Source organism: Sebastes umbrosus, chromosome 13, assembly GCF_015220745.1.
Source record: "Sebastes umbrosus isolate fSebUmb1 chromosome 13, fSebUmb1.pri, whole genome shotgun sequence".
Classification (NCBI taxonomy): domain Eukaryota; kingdom Metazoa; phylum Chordata; class Actinopteri; order Perciformes; family Sebastidae; genus Sebastes; species Sebastes umbrosus.
Genome location: NC_051281.1, coordinates 12,682,333 through 12,704,149, shown reverse-complemented (window position 1 = coordinate 12,704,149; position 21,817 = coordinate 12,682,333). Strand labels below are relative to the sequence as shown.

The following is a 21,817-nucleotide window of genomic DNA, read 5'->3' as shown; positions in this document are numbered from 1 at the left end:
TTAACCTTTCTAGGGTATTTACTTAATTATGAATTATTATTTTCTACGTGCTGTTTCCTTTTTTTTTCTTTTTCTTTTTCTCCCTCTACATTTATTTAATTTATTTATATATTTATTTAAGGTTTCTATCTTACCACCATGAACTATACTACTGCAGTGCTTATTACTTTTAATTCTAACTAACTAATTAAATTATTTTAAACAACATTTTTATGTTATTTCTTTCTGTAACTTTACCTCTAAGGGTGGGAAGAAGGCTGGACCTGTTGGTATGTGTGTATGTGTATTATGTATGTACATATTAAATGTTAAATGTAAGATATCATTTTTCTTTGTTTTGTTTGTTATGCTATGTTTGGAGAAAAAAAAAGGAATACAAATATTTTTCGAAAAACAATGAATTCCCTGTAAGTGCATGACGTTATAGAGTTATATATAGGTGGAATGATATACACCTTCTCATGTGAGCCGTGATGACGTAGCAGCAGCAGGTGGATCCCTGGTGGTCTACGTTATCTCCGCAGCTCCAGCACACACATCCTCCTCCTCCTCCCTCCTCCCTCCTCATCCTCACGCCCCGCCTTTTCCACTGTGAAATTAGTGTTTTTCAGCCATTCATTTCTATTTTTTCTGTCACATGGACTCTCTGGGTGCAATGTGAGGTTGTCGACACAGAACTGGTCGTCTGCTCGTCTGAACATGATGGGGATTTAAAAAAAAGAGGAACCAAAAGCAAAGGGACCAAAAGCATCTTTGCATCTCTGCATCTCCTCCTCCTCCTCTTCCTCGGAGGCTTCAGAGGATCATGCAACACCTTAAGCCATGGCGAGCTCTGCTGCTTTTAACCGCACTGTGCCAACCAGGGATCTCAGATAAATACGGTAAGATGATGGTGATGGTGATGGTGATGATGAAACAGTCCTTATCATGTCATACTGCTGTAATATTCCCTCAGGTACATGGTGTGTCTAAGTAGCTCATGATCTCATCCGGCTGTAGGATACTTCATCCTCCTGTGGCATCACTATCCTGTTCCTGTATAGGCTAATATTCCTCTAGATATCTGTATTTATGTGTCCAAAATAAAGTATGAATTGACCTGTATATGATTTGACACAGAGAGAGAGAGAGAGATAGAGGCTGTGTGGGTAAATCTGGAGGCTGATAATGAGATTAAATTGAGGCAGAGGAGAGATGGAGGATGCAAAAGGGTGATGGGAAGAAGAGAAAAACCTCTAGAGTCTAGTGAGGGGTTTTATTTATTATCTTTTTTTTTTTCTGGGTCCATTTTAGAGAATCATGATACATGTCATGCTATACCAACACTCCTCATGCTGTTATTGACATTATGTTATCATTTGTTGTCCTTTCTATAGAAAAAAAGGATTATGATAAATTAATAGAGCCCAGACCAACATACATTAGTACATGATTTTTTGACAGCAGAATTATGTTTAATTATTATTAAATTATTATTATTATTATTATTATTATTAATAATAATGATTATTATGTTTATAAAATAAGAGACAAAAAGTTATGTGCCACTAAATTTTATATTATGCCACATACACTGAAGACAGAAAAGCCTGCTTTTAATCAGATCTATACTGTATAGGTTGCATATTCTATATTGAATAATACATATAAATAAATAAAACAAGTTAAGTGAAACTATTTGCTACATTTTAAAAATGTGTTTACTGATGCCTGAACAGTGCCGACCTCACATTTCACTTAGCAGTGTTAATATTATTGACAATGGCAGCAGTAGTAATTTTCAGCTTATTGATTATTGCTAAAGAAAAGTGATTTAGTTATTGTTCTTTTCGTAGACTGATGCATTAAACTGGTATCATTTGTTATTGATAAATTGATGCAACAAGTGAACTGTTACACCCTATATATATATATATATGTATATATATATATTTTCCCAAAGAAAGGTTATATGTTTTTATGTTTTTTTTTTGCAGACAAAAAAATGTGCCTGTCTGACATGTGTAGGTGTAGATTTGTGAAGTGAATTGAATGAGTAATTCAGACTGAGATTGAGAAAAAGCCAAATGTTATTCTCTCTAGACAGAAACAAGTGAGCGTGGTTTTGTTCTAACAGAAGGTTTGCCACCTCCATCATTTCCCAAAGTCATTTGAATTTTTGAGCATATGCTTTATTACTACACTTTTATCATTTAAGTGCAATCACCCAAATGCAATGCATTAAACAGCTTAGAAATAACTGATTACGGCTTATTTTAGACATCTAAAGCAGCTCATTGTGATAGCAAGGGAGCCGTAATATACTTACAATTGATCAAAACAACTATAAAAACAAGACACACAAAATGCTGGTAAGATATTGGTCTTCTTTGTCATTTAAAAAAATCATACAGAAAAACAATGAACAAAGGACAGCTCAGTGGGAAGCCATTCTGCAAGTGGTTGAGATTTCAGCACCATGGAGAGAAACCACTGTTGCTTCCCTCTATCTATTCATCCATTAACGCCTCTCTGCTTCCATCTCTGTTCTTTCACACATGCATCCATCCATCTGTTCATCTGATTAGCCATCCAACCATCACGTCCCACTGTCCGTCCTCACGCACGCAGTATGATGTTTATGTCAGAGCTGACATTTCCTTAAGGGCGGATGTCCTGTTGCTATAGCAAACGCTGTACAATAGGTCAGGTTTCTCCTATAATTGCTCACCAAAACTTATGAGATTCATTGGAACCTTGGTGCTCTTTTACTATGATAGGGTGCACATTTTTTTTCTATTAAAGGAATATAATTGCTCAACTATTGTTGTTGCTGTTGCTACCTTGGGGGATGCTTGTAATGTGAACAGAGTGTACAGGAAATTAAAACAAGATCCCAAAATGGAAAGTTTTGAACCCTATAATGAATAAACAGTGGAAGTATTTTTGCCATTTGTGTCTTTGTTTTGGCTCCATGTTGCTTTATTGGTCCAACACTACCAGATGTCTTGTCAACATGGTGGTGATGTGTGTGTGTCAGTCCCTCTGTAAGCCCCTTTGTGCTATAATTACTCAGATGCGTCATTATTTCAGCCCAGGTCTCTGAGATAATGGGCATGTTGTTTTGCAAAACGGCACGTAGACACTCTACTGTTGTTTTTAAGAAGTCATCAAATTTGTGTGCAAGATTGAGGGTAAGATTTGGTCCAAATAATTCCACAGAAAACCGATTACTTGCACCCATTAGTCATTAAAATATAGGATCAGGTTTCAGAGTTAAAAGTGTAAGAAGGCATCGAAGAAATACAAGATACTCTCTTGCACTGTGTGTGTGCACTGTGTGTGTGTGTGGTTATTCTTCAAAGAAAGTAGAGGTGAGTCACTGAATCCGCTGTTCAGGTTCTGCGTCACTTCATTTAAAGGTTGAAGAAACAGGTCTGAAACTTCTCTATCCTAGTTTGTGTTCAGGTAAACATTCAATCTGCCAACCAGCTACTCACCTATGCCATCTTTTGCATTTCATTTGGGATACATCTCTCATTTCCTCACATACTGTATACAATCAGATATCATTCCATGTATTTCTGCATTACATACAAACAGAGTCAAAAAGTAAATTTCCTCTAGAAAGTAGGATCAAAAACAGACATGAGCTGTAATGTGACAGACAGACAAACAGATTTATCCAGGCATATTCTGCTGTGTTCCTATCTACCGTCAGCCACCTGCTCTTTCCCACACTGCCGTACCCTCCAAGGTCTTACTCACCACCCTAAAATAAAAAGCAGTGGAACAGCTAAAAATGAAATGCAAAGGGATTACCAAAAATACTACTGACGACACTGTTCATTTACAAACCACTTAACAAATCAACATAACTGTAGCCCCAAAATAATCTTGTCCCTCTAACCAATTTCATATTCACAAAATGTATCAACGAATTATGTAGAAACACTATTCAACCTGTAATACATTTTGATGATGTCAATGCAGGAGTGCAAAATTGAGAAAGTGAAAAAAAAGATAAGGTTTTTAGTAAGTTGCAGGTTTTATGCTAATGAATGACACCACTTGAGGATTGAGGGGGCTTTTAAAATGCCATGTGCAATTATATAAAAGTCTTATAAATGATAAGTGCAGCGTAGGTTGGCTTTGACAATGGTAGCATTTCAATTTGAAAGACAGGGTGCGTGTGTTTTAGTAACCGCCGTGTGCAGTACATCTGAAGCTGATTATAATGAGTAAGCCAGGGTTAAGCTCACTTTGTTGTGTTCTCATCTCAACCCTCTAAATGTGAATTAAAGCAGTCGTTACCATGGAAATTGATGTGAAAGATTTTTACTCTTGAGTACGTTGTTAGCCCTTTTTTTTGTCTTTCTACCTCAGGTTGCCTGTTTGAGAGAAAACTGTGCGCAAGGGATCAGTTCTGCTCAGATGGTGAGTACGACACGCACACACACATACACACACACACACACACACACACACACACACACACACAAACACACACACACACACACATTTTAAAACAACTTTTAAAACAGTCTACTTTCTTAATCCTTTCTACCTCTACAGCATATTTAATTATTAACCCTGCAGCTGGACACACACACACACAAACAGACACACACTGGATGAGTGCCAACACAAAGCCTCTGTTTGTAACACATGTCAAGGATTTTTCCTCTCTCAGCCCCATGTGTCTATAGCTCTCACCGTCACCTGCCCCTCTCCTCTTTTCCTCATCCTTATCTAAGCCCCTCCCCCGCTCCACTGTCTCCATGGCAACACTGACATCATCGTGAGGTCGACACCCCCACAGTTGTTGTGGCAATACAGCAATGAGTCACTGACACACACTTACGCACTTGGACTGTGGAAATTGCACTTACGCACACGAACAGACATTGAGTGGAATACAAAATGGATCGGCGTATATACTTGCAGCTCGGGAGCAGACGCAGGGCTGTGGTTTATGCACATCTGTCGATCTAAGAGACAAATAACGGCCACTCAATGGTTTTTGGTCTGGTTGAGATGAGCCCTTTGTCTCTGACTCTGTCTCTTCCTAACAATCTGTTTGTTAGACACCAACAAATACTGATTGACCTATTTTTTTAGCTCGTGGGAGGAAAATATCAAAGTCCACAGACAGGCGTAACTAACCAGCACGGTCTCCATAGATACACAAAGGTCTCCCTGTGACTAAAGAATATGCAGCTACTGTGTTAGAGTTTAGATGAAGAGGAGTTTGACTGCATGAGACAACCAGGAGCAACAGTACAAACAATATAAAACATTCAGACTCGTTTGGGTCTTCATTAACTGAAGCAACGTGATCTCATCCTAATGATTTATACCTTCTGTCTGTGTTCAGCATCGTCTCCTTGAAGCAAGTATTTCACTGCACAATGTATCAGATTTCACTTGTTGGATGACACGTTTGACGCCCAAGGCACCAAAGATGTTATAACATATTCTAATACTGGTAACATGTTTGCTAAATTATCTAAAACAACAAGATATTTTCGCAATAGCTCAAATGTTTGCTGCTCTATTTCCCTGATCCTCTCACAGATCATGCAGCAGACATGCATATTGAAAACACATAAGGCAGTTATCGTTAATGTTTCTTTTCGTTTATCATTTCAGATGCAAATTGAGCAGTAATTATATCACAGGTATTACTCCGCCTGCTTCATTACTCCTACATTTTCTTTTGATGCAGGCTTGTTTGCTGACGCACCAGGAGTTGAATGGGAGTATCGATGTCAATTTGGTCTCTCAGTGTTGAGTGATGTAGAGACTGATCGGGTACACACAGGACCGCTACAGCAGCCTCTGCCAGAGACAAAGGAGTACTCATTCTAGCTTAGCTTAGAAGTAATGTTTCCACCCGACACTAATGACAGAGATGCCGGCGTCCTCTAAGGTTTTGTCGAGGCAGTGATGCATCCACAATCGGCCTATGAGGAATAATTTGTCTAAATGTCTAAGGTTTCTTGTAGTTCAAGTCTTTTTCTTTCCGCTGGCCTGCTGGCTGCCACTCGTGATAGGGAAGATGGATTGTGTGCTGTGTGTCTTGGTGTGCTATATATCATCTTTTAGGAGCTCTGAGTAGTTAAATATTTGTGTCTGTGACGGGATGTGTGGCACCTTATAGACATGGCTGTATGTGTGTTTCAGGTTATTGCTGTTACACATACATTTGGTTAGAGGTAGTGGAGTGTAAAGTATTGTACACTGGAATCTTTCCCTTTTTTCAGCCCTCTCAAAGACAGTCAGAGGTGGAGGTGTTGGCTGTTTGTGTTGCCTTGTAGGGTCACGCTTATGATGTTGCTGTAGGCATCGCCTCCATACGCCTGTAGAGTTAGAGTGTGAAGCCTGTGTTAAACAGAATAAGGTCATACATTTTCACAGGTGTATAGCACCCTGACATTGTCAACCAGCTGCTCCTTGAGGTGCTGACTCTGTAGATACCAGGTTGATGTACAACAGGTGTCCGGGAAGCCCACTAGGGAAGGTTTGGTGGGTCTGTTGTAATTGGCCATAGCAACACATGCAAATTTTAGGCAGCAATGGAAAGATATGAAGATCATTAATAAACCATCTAGTATACCATTTGTTTATATACGTAGTTTGGTTGGCATCAGTGGGCAACCTCAAGGTCTGAAAAGTGTAACCAATGCGGAAGTGGATTGAACTTGCATTCTTTGTAATGACCAGCAGGGGGCGACTCCTCTGGTTGCAAAAAAAGAAGTCTATGAGAAAATTAGCCTACTTCTCACTTGATTTATTACCTCAGTAAACATTGTAAACATGAGTTTATGGTCTCAATCGCTAGTTTCAAGTCTTCTTCAATACAAGATGATGTTCATTTAGTAAATTATGGTCCCATTTAGAGTCAAATAGACCACAAAGCAGGGTATGCTTTAGGGCGTGGCTACCTTGTGATTGACAGGCCGCTACCACGGCGTTGTCAAGTCTGGATGTTGTCCGTGTTTTTGTCTTACAACTTGAACCCCTTCACAGTGTGACTGCCCAAATGCTGAACTCAAGGCTTCAAAACCATAGTCCACAAACCAATGGATGACGTCACGGTGACTACGTCCATTCTTTTAATATACAGTCTATGGTTGGCATGACTTTACTGTTAATACACACACTTACTCACCCAACCTTCACCTACTGTATAATGTAGCACCAATGCTTGTCATCACAATTCATTTTGATGATAGTTATTTGGAGCATTTTTTTAATCATGTAAGTTGAGCCAAATATTGCATTTCTTTCACATGTAACAGATATCCCCTGTCCCACGATGGATACTACACCATGTTCCCTGCACAAAAGTGATATCTACAGAAATAACCCAAGCTCCAGAAATAGTCCCAATCCAATCGAGCCGTGCAGTTTGCTGTCTTCACTCCATTCATCTTCTATTCCTCCTCCTCATGTTCCTCTTCTCTCTGTCATCACTCAATTCACCACCAGGGATAAGAGCTACTGTATTTCTGCCCCCGCCGGTGCAATTCATAGCCAGGATACAATATCTGAGTCAATTTGTTAATTTGATTATGGGTTTCACTGACTGGGATGGAAAATAGTAGGGGAAAGATGCACAAGTTTGTATCTGTATCAATATTCTGGAGGCCTATCTCTTGTCAGACTAAGGATCAACTTGGTTGTATCATAACACCAACACAAGGCTAATGGTTGTATACCCACCATAGACTGTATATAAGAAGTGGATGAAGTCACCGTGACATCACCCATTGGTTTGTGGACTGCCGTTTTGAAGCCCCATCTTGGTATTTGGCCATCGCCATGTTGTATTTTTGCAACCAGAGGTGACACGAGAGGGTGGAGATAAGTACAATCAAACGCTGAATAAGACATTTTTACGTGACCGAAAAGGTTAAAGTTAACTTGCATGAACTGAAACACACTGTGAAAGGGTTGAAGTTGTAAGACGAGTCCCAGACCGGACAACGCCGTGGTAGCGACCTGTCAATCACATAGCCACACCCTAAAGCATACCCTGCTTTATGGTCTATTTGACTTTAAATGGCACCATGATTTACTAAATAAACATGCTGTAGACTTGAAACTAGCGATTGAGACCATAAACTCATGTTTACAATGTTTACTGAGGTAATAAATCAAGTGAGAAGTAGGATCATTTTCTCATACACGTCTATACAATCAGACTTCTTTTTGCAACCAAAGTCGAAAGAATGCAAATTTAAGGCACTTCCACATTGGCTTCACTTTTCAGTAGCCCACTTGATACCCATAAAAACGTCAATATACTTACTCTTCAATACATTGAGTGACAAAAAATGTTGTTTCCTATAACATTTTGTGGCTATATGAAGACATTAATCCTCACTAATCTGTTACTGTTTCACTGTGGCAGGTTGGGTTGTGTGAGGTTTAGCCAGTGTAGTGAAAGACAGTGGTGACTCATCAGTGCGCCAGATAATACGTAGTCTGCTCCACTTTGTCTTCATTCCCATCACATTGCAGTCTGACTCTTTTTCTTCAGATATATCTTCATTTATACTCACTTTCAGAAGACAGCCCTGACGCGATATCAATAATGAGAGCTCTACATAAAGTACATTTTAGATTCTCAGTATCTAATTCACTTGTGGTGGATGACTTCTCTCCTCATGAATCTTGTTTACCTGATGCTGAAGCTGGTCACTGAGTAGGTCAGGAGTTATCCATTATGAACCACTTGATCCCCTACTTCCAGCCACTTTTCATTGTATCTTATATCCAAAAATTATAATCATTTGTGTGATTTAGAAGGGATGAACCATCTAAATCATCAGAATGATGCATCAGTTAGAGCGGATGCATGAAATTACGTGGGCTAAGGTTGACATAATGTACATTTCTTCGTGTGCTGCCGATGTTTAAAATATGGATTCATTTATGATAATGAGAACAATTCACAGAAAATAACACGGAGCAAATGCTCTCATTATTTCTGTTACCATGAGGCTGCCTGCAGGCTAGCAACTATTTCAAAGGACATTTTCTAAGGCACACACGCTGACAGTGGCAGAACCTCGTCAAAAGCAGTGACAAGCAGCGTAAGTGTGTGGGCTGCACTTCAATGCTATGACTCACTGTGTGGGCTACATAAGAATTACGGTTCTCATTACAAAGTACTGTACCCCGAGGGCAGCTTCACTGACATATTTTGTGGGAAAATGTGTACAGTTTTAGCTAAAATTCTAAGAAAAGAAAACATTTCTATTACTGTAGTGCCTTGTTATTACTGTATTTTCTATAGGCCTTGTTTTCACAGCAGGAGTTTTGATCTGTCACAGTAGGAAAAAGCACAGGTGTTACTAATAACATTAACCATGGCTGTGTGTTCATTCCAGATGGGCTGTTTGGTCAGTGTCACAGCTCTAAGCAGGACCTGGTGCAGTACCAGGTGTCAGTTCCTGTTCTGAAGAGGATGCAGGAGGTCCTCAAACAGCTCATGCAACAAGGTGAGATGATCAAATCATCACTGGCCTTCCTTGACAAAGCTAAAACTGTCAAAGAAGTGCTTCTAAGTAGGTTAACTGAAAAAAACTGAAAGGTTTAGGGACATTAGTGGTGTGTGATTTTGTGTCTCTTAAAGGGTCATTTTTAACTTGTTATATGAATTGTATCTAGTACCTATGCTCAAAATGACATGCTGACGTTTAGCAGGTACAATTTTTGCAATATTCACCACCTTCGTTTAGCCAGTTTGCATTCTAGTACTAAACACAAAGTAGTACAGTAAAAATACAATGTACAGGCAGGAATCCACTCATTATACAAGCTCTTCAACACAACTCCCATAGGAAACAGTATTGATTTCAGGGAGTCTTTCTTTTTCTCGTGTGTGTCTTGTGTGTGTGTGCAGGTCTTTCCTGGCAAGACGACATCACCCAGTATATTTTATCAAAGGAGCTGAAGAGAGTTCCTCATACCACCCACCACTCTAAGCCAAACTCCTCGTCCTTCTCTTCTCATTCGTCTCAGTAAGTACTCTCTAGTTACAGTGATATTCAGTGGAGGAATGTACATTTTACACAACACAACGAGTCAAAGGACGGAGTCAGAGCCATCCATTCATTTCACCCTGAGTCACCATTTATTTCCCTCTGGACTTATTCCCTTTATCCCCCCCTCCTTTCAACCCCTGTGTATCCAACCTAATCCACTCTTTGTTTCTCTCTGGGTTGCCAGGTCCAAACAGAACATCCCCCACCACCACAGTTCTAAGTCAGGGTCCGCACCTCCTGGAGGCAACTATGTGGACTACATGATTGTCGAGCCTCCTCAGTCTCCGCTACGCATGCAGACAGCCTCCATGGACCCATACACATACCACCAGGTACACACATACTGAACGCACACATCATTAGCGTCCAAAAGCAGCCGTGTGTGTGTCAAACTACAAAACTAGTCCCAGAAATAAGTGTAGTTGCAATAGACAGCAGTTCACACATAAAATCCCAACTCATATAGGCTAATATTAGTATAACATATTGTATATCATCTTAGAACATTACAATAGTGGTCAATATGTTTATGAAAAAATAAGAATCTTGCATTACACACAGTACTAATCCAGTGTAATACCTCTCCTGATTCCAGCATAGATATCAAGATGAAGTAGAGAGATCTCTTATTGGAGCAGGAGCCAGTTATGCCCGACCCTCTTCAAGGTCCCAGGCCAATCAAAGAGAGCGCGAACGTGACAGGCAGCTGCTACAGGAAGCCTTGTCTGTCTACCTGGCGTCTGCGCAGCCCTCTTATCGCCACCGAGGGGCCGCTTCCATGGCTCCTGCAGGTGAACCACTTTCTATTTTCCAAAATAAAACACACAACAACATACTGTCAAATAAGGTTTTTATAAGCTGTTTCTTAAAACAGTTAGAAACACATTACAACAATTCTCTTTACCATCATAACCTGTAATGGTTGTGAGCAGGTCTGCCTTATTATGAGGACTTGGAACTGGAGATACCAGTGGACTATGTGGAGGACTACACCATAGAGGAGAGACTTGGTACTGCTGGCAGACAACAAACGCCGCAAAATAAAAAAGTTCCTCAGGAGATCAGCGCACTGGCTGGAAACAATGGTGAGGAAAGAGAACTTGATTTTACTCAAATTTAATTTACATGATGTATTACATCATATCATCGGCGTACACAGTGTGCATTAGCCTACAGAACATCCATGCAATTTCTAAATTGGACAGTGCAAAGCTAATCCTAACTTTGCCATACTGTGTTAGATGGCCTTCTCCAGAGGATGTCAGGAGTCTTGAAGAGGTACGGAGTCGACCCCAGAGAGCTCAGTCAAGAGCAGCTCTACAAGCTAGCCCTCATTCTGCAGCTGATGCAGGCCCAAGAAAAAACAGGTAGTCTTTCAGTCATTTCAAATCGACAACTAATAGAAATACTGAGTCCCCTGTCCCTTCTTTTACACATAACAGTAGGATTATAAAAGCTCCAATGTATATGAAAGATTAGAAGTTCAAATACAGTTAAAATTACTATTATACATTAGGATTTTAGTGAAGCAATTGTTGCTTTTTTTAAGATGGTGGAGATGAATTTGGGAAAAAATCTTACAAATATCCCAAGTAAATAAACAGTACACCTTGATAGCTGACGCTGAAAACATATTAGGCTGAAATTGAATTTTAGTATTTGTGTAAAAACACAAGTTTTTCTGTCTTAACACAGATCCTATTGAGAAAGACCTCATCACCCTTAAGGAGGTATGTCAGCATCCATTGTCAGCAGTGTTCACAAGAAGCAATCATGTACTTTTCTATCACTGACGGGTCTTCTATCATTCCCCCGTAGATGCAGCTGTTAAAAGCAGACAGTGTGTCCCATAAACCAGAGAAGCCTGCCCCTGTTCCCGGTCCCCTTAATGCCCCTCCGGCTCCCTCCTCCGCCTCAGTCCCAGCTACACTTCTAGCCAAGAGCGCTGTCCACCCCCCATCTGCCTCCCGACCTCCACAGGCTGCTCCCGCCGCCGCAGCTGGACAAGGCTTGAAGGAGCAAGGGCCGCCAGTACCACTGGTTGAGGGTACTGGAGCCAAGGAGGAGTATGGGTACATTGTCACCAACCAGAGGTCAGCACTCGATCAAATTCAGCTTTCAGCTCTTCTGTTATTATCAGGAAAGACCTACTTGTAGAATGAATGCCATACCATTATGTGGCAATAGCTGAAATCACTCAATGTCATATTAATTTCCAGGAAAGAGCAACAAATAGGACATTTATTAAACAAGATGTTTACAATGATGTTTTTCATTCCTAGTCATCTGAGTTTGAATGATGGAGTGAAGCTGTTGGAGCTACTGGCTGATAAGATACACCTGACAACCAGCAGCTTCATCAACATCAGGTAACACCACCGTCAGTGTGCGAGAGAGTTGTCATTTTTTTCGATTTTACTCCAAACAATAAGACTATTTTTTACAGTTTTTGAAGCATCCAACATATGTGTCCCTGTGGTTTTGTGTTGCCAGTGTGGTGGGCCCCGCGCTGACGTTCCGCATCCGCCAGAATGAACACAACATGACGGCTGCAGAGGTGGCTGCTAAAGCTGGTGAGGCTCAAAAACACAGACACAGACACACTAATACCTACCTACTCACACATACACACAAACATGAAGTGAAAAATATGTGGGTGCATTGTACTGTCGCTCTCACAGTTTTTTCCTCAAATACCATTCCGCTAAATTTTTTTTTTCTCAAAACTGTTTGTTGTTTTTTTCACCTCAACAGTATCTGAAAAGAACTTCCTGGAGTCTGAGACAGGCCTGAAGATTGTACAGACCGGTGTGGGAGAGGTACTTGATGCACACATACAGTACTGTACACAAAAACTCACTTAGTCTCTGAGGAAAATTTCCTTTGTAAGCCCTACTCAGTCAGTAACATATGGAGCAGTTGTCAAGGCAACATAGATTTAATCACTCCTCTGTATTCCTTACCATTTCACTTTAATATATTCATTTATGAACCCTACCTTGATAGATTTAAGTGTCAAATTAGACTCCCGACAGACCACCAGCTCCTTACTGTATTTCTTGTATGGATCTACCACCTTACTTTATTAGTGCCTGCCTTTTGTAGTTACAGAGTGACTTGATTCTGTATCTTAGCCGAGCAATGTCAAGTGATTTGTATCAGGCCATATTACTGGTACTGTGAAATGGTTGCTTGTGAAATGGTTCAGATACACAGTTAGGTGTGTTAGTGTTGAGCAAGACCTGCAGTACAAATCACCTAACATATGACGCACAGGATGAAGGACGGATTCAGATATATTGTGTTTTCAAACGTAGATGAAATATTTGGTATCGGAATATCATCAAATACCATCAAAAGAAGGTGTTGGTGAAAAAAACGTTTTGTAAGAAAAATGACTTCATGAGCTCAACCACTGTATACTGTACTGTGACGCAGTGCATCTATCTCAGTTATAGAGCTCATTTCCCATCCACCACTACACTTACCGTGCTGTAATATTGCGTGTGGGTGGTAAAAGTCTGCGTGCGTAAACCCGGCTGTGAGTGTGTGCCACCTGGAGGGCAAGTGGTGGCCAGAACAAATCAGATCTTCACCTCATAACAACCATCACTTCACTTGTTGCCATGGTGCTCCATCTCCCCAACCCCCACCCCCCCTACTGTGGCTCCCAGATCCCAGGTGCTATGGCAACAGTCACAGGTGTCATTAACCTCATTATTCGCTGTTCGCACAAACAGCCTGATTCCAGGCCTCTGAATCATCGCCTGCACCTCGAACTTTGTGTATAATGAATCGGTAATGAAATGCCCTTTTAGACTGAATGTCAGGATAACACATACAGACACACACACCGATTGACTTCAGGGCTGCAGATAATAATGTCATTATTTCTTTTATTAATTCAGTTCAAATGAAAGCATGATTTGTATATTGATTTAGGTATTTGACCCACACACATCAAGAGTGAGCAAAAAAAAGGTGCAAGATATTTGTAAAGTTATAAACAGTAGTGATACTAAAGCTGGAGGAATTTTCTCCACATTGATGACAATTTATTTAGCTTTAAATGTACTATTTAAGTGTTGTTGATGTTGTAGCAGTTTTAGGTTTTACACGTTTCTCCACATTTTCTGTGTTCAGGCCTTTAGTTGCTTCCCTTTTAGAAGATAAAAATCCAGTTTACTTGCAGCACTTGATTATGGAATTCATTTTTTTCTCTCTTTATTCGTGCTTTTTTTTCTTTGGAGTGACATTTTCAGTGAACAGGATTGCGGTGATTCACAGTGACACCTACACCTCTTACTTAAAACAGCAAGGCTGGGACGTTGAATTCGGGTGTATTGGGCAGCGTCGTGAAAACTGTCTTGATAGAAAGAAAAGAAGATGAATGACACTGTGTGTCAATCTCAAACTTCACAGCGTGGATGAGTGGCGTGTACCGTACCATGGTTCGATGATCTCCATGGAGCCTCTGCTGTCTTTGTAACGGGTTGCTGGTTCATCTTACCTTGAATTCTCAGACCCTTGTCTTTAAAACTCAACATCAGCCTCTCACTGAGCACACCTTGCTGTCACATACAGTTAGATACAAAAGTGTTGTTAAAATTAAATGAGTGACCTTTGAATTCCAGCAGTAGATTCCCTGCGGTAGCTCAGCTTGGGTTGACTTCTCTCAAAAGGCGAGATGTGCATGTCAACAAATGGAGACATGATGATATGTTTTCTTTGTGTTCCTTCCCTCCTGCCAATATCTAATACTCACCGCTCTTTATGACGTCTTTTTCCCAGAGGACAGATGCACGGGGTCTCCCCCAGGTGACCAGGGTTTCCCAGGGCTCCAGTGGCACAGTCATCACCCTTGTTTCCATGGCAGTCGTAGGAGGCGTGCTGGTATTGGCCATGGCCGTAGCTTGTCTCAGGCACTACGCTCAGCAAGTGGCCAATGGCAAGCTTGGACTGGGGCCAGAGGGAGGAGCGGAAACACACTTTGACTACCAGGTAAGCAGCAAAAGAAGATTCAGGATGGAGGAAAGGCCATTGTATATCATTTCCTAGCAGTTTTGTTTGTTCTTTAGTTAGTTTTTACCTTGGTGTCAATGTCTCGATGGCATAATGGATTGAATAAGTGTAAGAAACCAAATTATGTATGCTCAAAAATGTGTGAATTTGCATTTGTTATTCAGAGAAGAAATGTCTCTTAGATCAGACAGAAGAATGACTATAGGTAAATTATACATATAATGTTAATGACATGCAATAAGCATAACATGCCCATATTAATGCTGAAACAATCCGTTGATTAATCCAATCATCAGAAAGTAGTCATCAATACTAAACTGATTACAGCTCCATTAAAGACAATCATTTTAATGCATTTGTTATAGTTTTTCATATTAAGCACACACAATTATACAATAACTGATGATTCAATCAATTAGTATTGATAACAATGCATAGTTGCAGCCTTGTTATAAATTAATTACCTTTTTTTCTACCCTTCAACCGCTCCCTCCCTTCTCCTTACTTTCCACTCAGGAGCTGTGTCGGCAGCACATGGCGTCCAAATCCTCCCTGTGTCGCCAGGACTGTGTGGCCGGGGCGAGCAGCAGCATGGTGGGGTCCGCCATAGGCCCGGGTGCCGGCGGTCGAAGGGGCACGGACACGTCCCGCGTCAGCAGCGTTTCCTCCCAGTTCAGCGACGGCCCCCAGCACAGCCCGTCCTCCACCCACAGCTCCACCCCGTCCTGGAGCGAAGAGCCCGCCCAGTCCAACATGGACATCTCTACTGGTCACATGATACTGGTGAGAGTTCATCACTTCTTGGTGTAGCAAAGGAATCTGCTGCTGTAAAACTCATCAGATATTAACCTCCTACACTTTATGTGCGTGTCATCTCTCCCATCAGGCTTACATGGAGGATCACCTGCGTAATAAGGACCGCCTCCAGAGGGAGTGGGAGGCTTTGTGCTCCTACCAGGCCGATCCCAGTTCAGTCGCTGCGGCTCAACTGCCCACCAACATGGACAAAAACAGACACGCTGAATCCCTCCCCTGTTAGTTCATCTATGTGTCACTGTGATCATGTCTGCCTTTCTCTGCGGCGGTGTCATGTACATATCAATCATAGATCACCCTGCTTAGTCATTCATTCATTCAGTGAATCGTTCCTGTTTTCTTTTTACAGACGATCACACTCGGGTGAAGCTGAAGACTGAAGTAAACTCCAATAAACAAGACTACATCAACGCCAGCATCATTGTAAGAACAATCTAAAACATTTACAGTAATTACTGGTTTGTTACATGGTGATTTATCCCCTAATACAGTCATTACCAAAGAAAGGGTCGGGACCCACAGGTGGGGCGCAGGAGATATTATTAGGGTCGCCAAATACATTTGCAGAATTGTGCCTATTGTGAATCGGGTCGCAATGGTTTGTCATTTTTTTAAAAAGTGGGTCACCAGAAAAAAAGTTTGGGAAACGCTGCCTTAATACAATATGAGGATTTGAATAAAAAAACAGTATGATTATTATCATGTCTGATGCGCTATAAATAAGTTTGACCTAGGTCTGTATTTGAACTGAAGTATATACTATATACTGTATTGCCGATTTTCATTGTAGATGAGTTCAGAAAGAACTAAATTCTTTGTTACAACTGAAAGAAAAGCTGTGATTATTGTAGCAACAGTATTTGGATGTGTCTTACAGTTATATTCTGTTTAGCAATCTGCAAAGCCAAAGCCTGTCTCTCTATCAGAGTACCAACACTTAGACCTGATTCAAGTCTAATCTGTAAAATTCAATCCATGCCCAAGAGCCCAAAGAAAAGATCTTGAAGCTTCTATATCATGTATTTATAACCATGTCACTGTATACGGTTATATTGCTCCCATGCTGTAACTCGTATCTGTTTGAGAATCCTCTGCAGGGAAAACCTAATCTGCTCTCTTTCTTCTCCTTTTGAACCCGTAGTTTGATCATGACCCTCGCCAGCCAGCTTATATCGCCACACAGGGACCAATGGCTCACACCGTCGCTGACTTCTGGCAGGTCAGTACAATCTTCCCTCTGTTCTTTTTTCTGTCTTACTCCCAATGTACAAGATTCACTTGCTGTTCAGTGACAAATTAAAATAACGTTGGCCACTGGACCATTCAGCCCATCTGCAGGAAATCTGCGTTGTTACTCACAGATTTATTTTAATGTGACAGTCAGATGTGTGTGTATATACATCCGTGTGTTTTCTCTCCGACCGACAGATGGTGTGGGAGAACGGCTGCACGGTGATAGTGATGATGACAGCTCTGGTGGAAGATGGAGAGAAACAGTGCGAGCGCTACTGGCCCGATGAGGGCTCATCACTCTACCACATCTACGAGGTTCATTTCCTGTCGTAACTCACAACCTTTAATTTCACATTTATTAGCACAGTGTCTTTTTTATAATGTTCTTCTGGGAACAGATTAATAGGTATAGCTTCCCTGCATTAGACCTGTCGTCATAATGGTTTTGTTCAAAACACATTATGTACAAAAGCGGGGCAGGGTTATATGTTTAAGATTAAGTTCAGTTCATCTTTATTGTCCCTCGAGGGGAGATTTGGTTTTACAGTAGAAGCCTCACATCTGTAATCACAACATTAAGGCCTCTCTCTCGTTTTTTCCGAAATAAAAACGAGAAAAATATGCTGCTGTACAATCCCTTTTTAGTTGTGTTTTATATGTGCATAGTAAATCATTTTGGGATCATGGGTGTTATTTTGTATCTTGTGATCTCCTTATTGTGAGTGGAGCTGTCAATGTTTGTCTATATATACACACTACACAGCTTGATTTAGGTTCACGTGGATGTTTGCCTGACAAAGACCTAGCAGGTTGAAATGTTGCATCCATCAAGTCACATTTCTTGTCCTTATCTCTTATGTGTCTGTCATCCCTCCCTCTCTTTCTCCCCCCCCCCCCCCATCTGTCTCTTTGTGTTTATCAGGTGAATCTGGTGTCGGAGCACATCTGGTGTAAGGACTTCCTGGTGCGCAGCTTCTACCTGAAGAACGTCCAGACACAGGAGACCAGAACTCTGACGCAGTTCCACCTGCTGAGTTGGCCGGCTGACGGCATCCCCACCTCCACGCGACCGCTGCTCGACTTCCGCAGGTACGAAACTACACAATTATCCCCCACATGTGCCCTTGATTTTCAACAGGTGCCACAAGATTCAGTAATTCTCAATAAGTAGGTGGTCAGGATGCAGTGTGTGTGTCATGTTGTGGTGACTCACATCAGTGGGTTTGAATCTTCCTGATCGTCTTCATCACATCCATGTTTTTTTCTCTGTTTCCAGTCTTCTCTGTCATGGTGTCTTCTACATTTCATCCATCATCCATCAGCTCTGTCTCTCTCTCCCTCTCTCCCAGTGTGCAGGTTGATAGGTTTGTATTTTAACATCTCCCAGTGTCATTTTTGTGGTTTGCAGCTAGTACTCTGGCTCCAGTTGCATAGTCACAAAAATGAGCATTGGCAGGTGTGACTGGCTACTGCAAGAGGGACAGTGAATCTGTGGCTTCCTCTCTTCACATATTCTTTCCAGTTTTACCACGTCACCTCATGCAGTTTCTATTTTATTCCTGTCCTGACATCCTTTACCTCATTTCTTTATTCTTCCTACTTGGTCACATTCTGCTTTCCTGTCATTGCCTTTAATTGAACCACAACCCACAAGTACCTGCAATAGTGACATTAATAGTTGTGTTGTATGCATTTATTAATGTCTTGATGAGTTTACTGACTGGAGTAATTTATGTGTATTCATTGAATATGTGAACGAGGTTAGTTGGGTAACACTTCATTTTACAGATCCGCAAATCTCATGGTAATTAGGTGATAATTAGAAAGTAACCTTTTTGAAATTTCTTTGGAATTACTGCTGAATTACCCCCAATATTTACCTAAAAATGTATCAAAAATGACGTTATTATAAACATTATTTAATAATTATATGCTAAAATAGTTTTTAAGAAATTTCAAAGAAGTTATTTGCTAATTATTATCTATCTATCAGCAGACATGGAAATAAAGCATATCAATTAACTTTGTATTTTTTTCCTGGAAATGTATTAAATTAATTACCAGCAATGTATTACTGCTTACTGGGAAATAGCAGAATATGATTATTAAATAATGTTTATAATAGATATAAAATAATAATAATAAAAGTCCAGAGTCAAGACAGCCAAACAAAGTAATTTTTGATAAATCTCGAGGTAAATATTGGGGTAATTTTCATTTCATTCAGGTAATTTTTCATTCCAAAGACATTTCAAATAGGTTACTTGCTAATTATCACCTAATGACCATGAAATTTGCCAAACTGTAAAAGTAAGTTTTACCGTTAGTTGCGATAACAAAGTTTATAAAAAATAATTTATAATAAGGCCTTTTTTTCTGTTTTTTGTTCTCCTTTCTTTCTCTGCTGTCCCTTGATCCTTGCTTTTCAGGAAGGTGAATAAATGCTACAGAGGTCGCTCCTGCCCAATCATCGTTCACTGCGGGTAAAAAAAAACAAACAAACAAAACGATTGATGATTTCTGTGACACATGAAAATTGGCAGAATCATACAATATGACCAGTTTGAATGTATGTTTGGAAAGCAGATTAAGGTAAAAACACTTTGGAGAATTATTGTACATTACATTGACATTGTTTTCCTTTTTGTGTGTGTGTCACTCTCACAGTGATGGCACTAGCCGGACCGGTGCCTACATCCTCATTGACATGGTGCTGAACCGCATGGCCAAGGGTGAGTCGCTCACACACACACACACACACACACACACACACATACATAGGTTATAATTCAGTACCTAAACATGTTGACATGAACAACAAGGTCAATATTTGGGGTGAGGATGGAATTATGTCAAGGTTTGTTCATTGTGTACACTGATGTGTTACCTATTGTGTACAGCGGACGGAGCTATAGTCACAATGTAGTTCAATAAACCTGCTTATGTGATATTTGACTTATTATTCCACACTAAGGTATGGGTAAATACATGTATCATTTATGGGGGTTTAGTTTATTTCTAGAAATTTCAACATGCATAACAAAATCTATAATTTTCACACTGAAGGTTTATTTTAGTGTGTCAAGCTAATATCAGCAGAATAGCACAATACATGCTTTCGTAGTTGTCAGGATAACTTTGTAATCCTATTTTACCTTTTTATAGAAGGCTTAGAGAGAAGGCTGTAATACTCAGTGGCAGTATACGTCAAAAATTGTGGTAGTGATGCTTTTACTGTTTCCGTTGTTGTTAGGAGTGAAGGAGATCGACATCGCAGCCTCCCTGGAGCACATCAGAGACCAGAGACGCGGCTTGGTCCGCACCAAGGTACCATAAATCACTGTGTGTGTTCGCACTATTTGAGCACTTTTAAGGTGAACATCCATCATAATCCAATTGTCTCCCTATTTCTTTTCACCACCTCCCGTCCTCATCAGGACCAGTTTGAGTTTGCGCTGACAGCAGTAGCCGAGGAAGTGAACGCCATCCTGAAAGCCCTGCCGCAATGAGCTGAGGACGCAGTGAGGACGGACATCCACAGGAACAAACAGAAAGAAGAACTCATGAGGACACACTCGTACGATCCAGTCATGTATGTCTGGCCTTCACTGTAAATAAGAATTTGCTCGACCACACTTGGAGCTGTTACTGCTCTTGTTTCCAGCATGCAGTATTTTACCATCTACTCATTCTCTGGGTTTTTAAAACTTTTTGGAACTTAAATTAAATTATTTTTGGCAGGATGTAAATATGGACAGAAGATTGAATCTTTTCACCAATTTGATCTTTGCTCTCTGAAGTTTCTACCTAATTAGACAACGATGAGATGTGAACTACAAATGGGTAAAAACTTGCATTTACTGTGCCCTTCTGTTGACGTATTGTTTACATATCTTACTGCCATCTGATTCCATCTTTTATTGGACATGATGACATGATTACCTCCTAATGATCACTCAACTTCAACAGATGATTTACCACCAACACTGAGGGTTTGTTTGGCTGTTCATTACAATTTTCTTGGACTAATGTTGAAATAATGTTAAATCCCATACAAACAAATTTGGAATACATCCACCCGGCTGATAAACAACAAGGTTTCAATCCATTAGAACTCTATGAGTGTGTTGTAACTGTATGCTACTGTCTCGTGTGGGTTGATTTCCAGCAGGTTTTTATTTGTGAGACTCGTCTTTGCCATGACAACATGATTGTTTGCTTCAAGCACTGGTCCTTTTGTAAACGGATGCTGTACGTTGACCACACAGTACACCTCACCTCCTCTCTCTCTCTGAACACACACAGTAACTTTGTTTCTGTTCTTATATCGTCTTACTCTGTGTACGACCTTGTGATTTATGTAAATAATTCATCCTGATCATTGTGTTTATTTCATGTAGCAGACAGACAGAAAATATCTATAAAAAATGTATTTTTGACTTGACCTGAATAAATTTGTGACGTGATGCAGCAAAAAACTAAAAAAAAAAAAAAGCCTCAAGCCTCATTTTCAAAACCTGTGGTTTTTGTTTTATAAAAAAAAGATGTAAATGGCACATTTAAAACAAGTTCTTCTATGTCATGTATTTTATCAATTGATTTGAAATGCATGTATTATTCAAAAGTGCATCAATGATTTGCACTTTCAGAATTTTACCGACAGCGCTCCCTGCTGTACAAGGGAGGAACAGCAGTGTATTACAATAATC

The 21,817-nt window shown here is 40.4% G+C and overlaps 1 protein-coding gene across 2 annotated transcripts; it reads left to right on the top strand.

The window, feature by feature from the left end:
* The first annotated feature begins 569 nt into the window (after window positions 1–569).
* On the top strand, window positions 570–21,586 carry ptprna (protein tyrosine phosphatase receptor type Na). Of its 2 annotated transcripts, none has more exons than XM_037789799.1 (24): window positions 570–881; window positions 4,366–4,416; window positions 9,381–9,491; window positions 9,896–10,013; window positions 10,222–10,369; window positions 10,633–10,828; window positions 10,970–11,122; window positions 11,279–11,404; window positions 11,733–11,767; window positions 11,856–12,130; window positions 12,320–12,406; window positions 12,531–12,610; window positions 12,792–12,856; window positions 14,829–15,038; window positions 15,579–15,842; window positions 15,946–16,093; window positions 16,225–16,298; window positions 17,017–17,094; window positions 17,304–17,423; window positions 18,031–18,197; window positions 19,538–19,591; window positions 19,776–19,840; window positions 20,362–20,435; window positions 20,546–21,586. In XM_037789799.1, the coding sequence occupies exons 1-24, from the start codon at window positions 806–808 to the stop codon at window positions 20,615–20,617; spliced, it is 2,847 nt and encodes a 948-aa protein (XP_037645727.1). In that variant the 5' UTR covers window positions 570–805; the 3' UTR covers window positions 20,618–21,586. The 2 variants fall into 2 exon arrangements, with proteins under 2 accessions (XP_037645727.1, XP_037645726.1); XM_037789798.1 differs by having other exon boundaries at window positions 15,576–15,842.
* The last annotated feature ends 231 nt before the right edge of the window (window positions 21,587–21,817 follow it).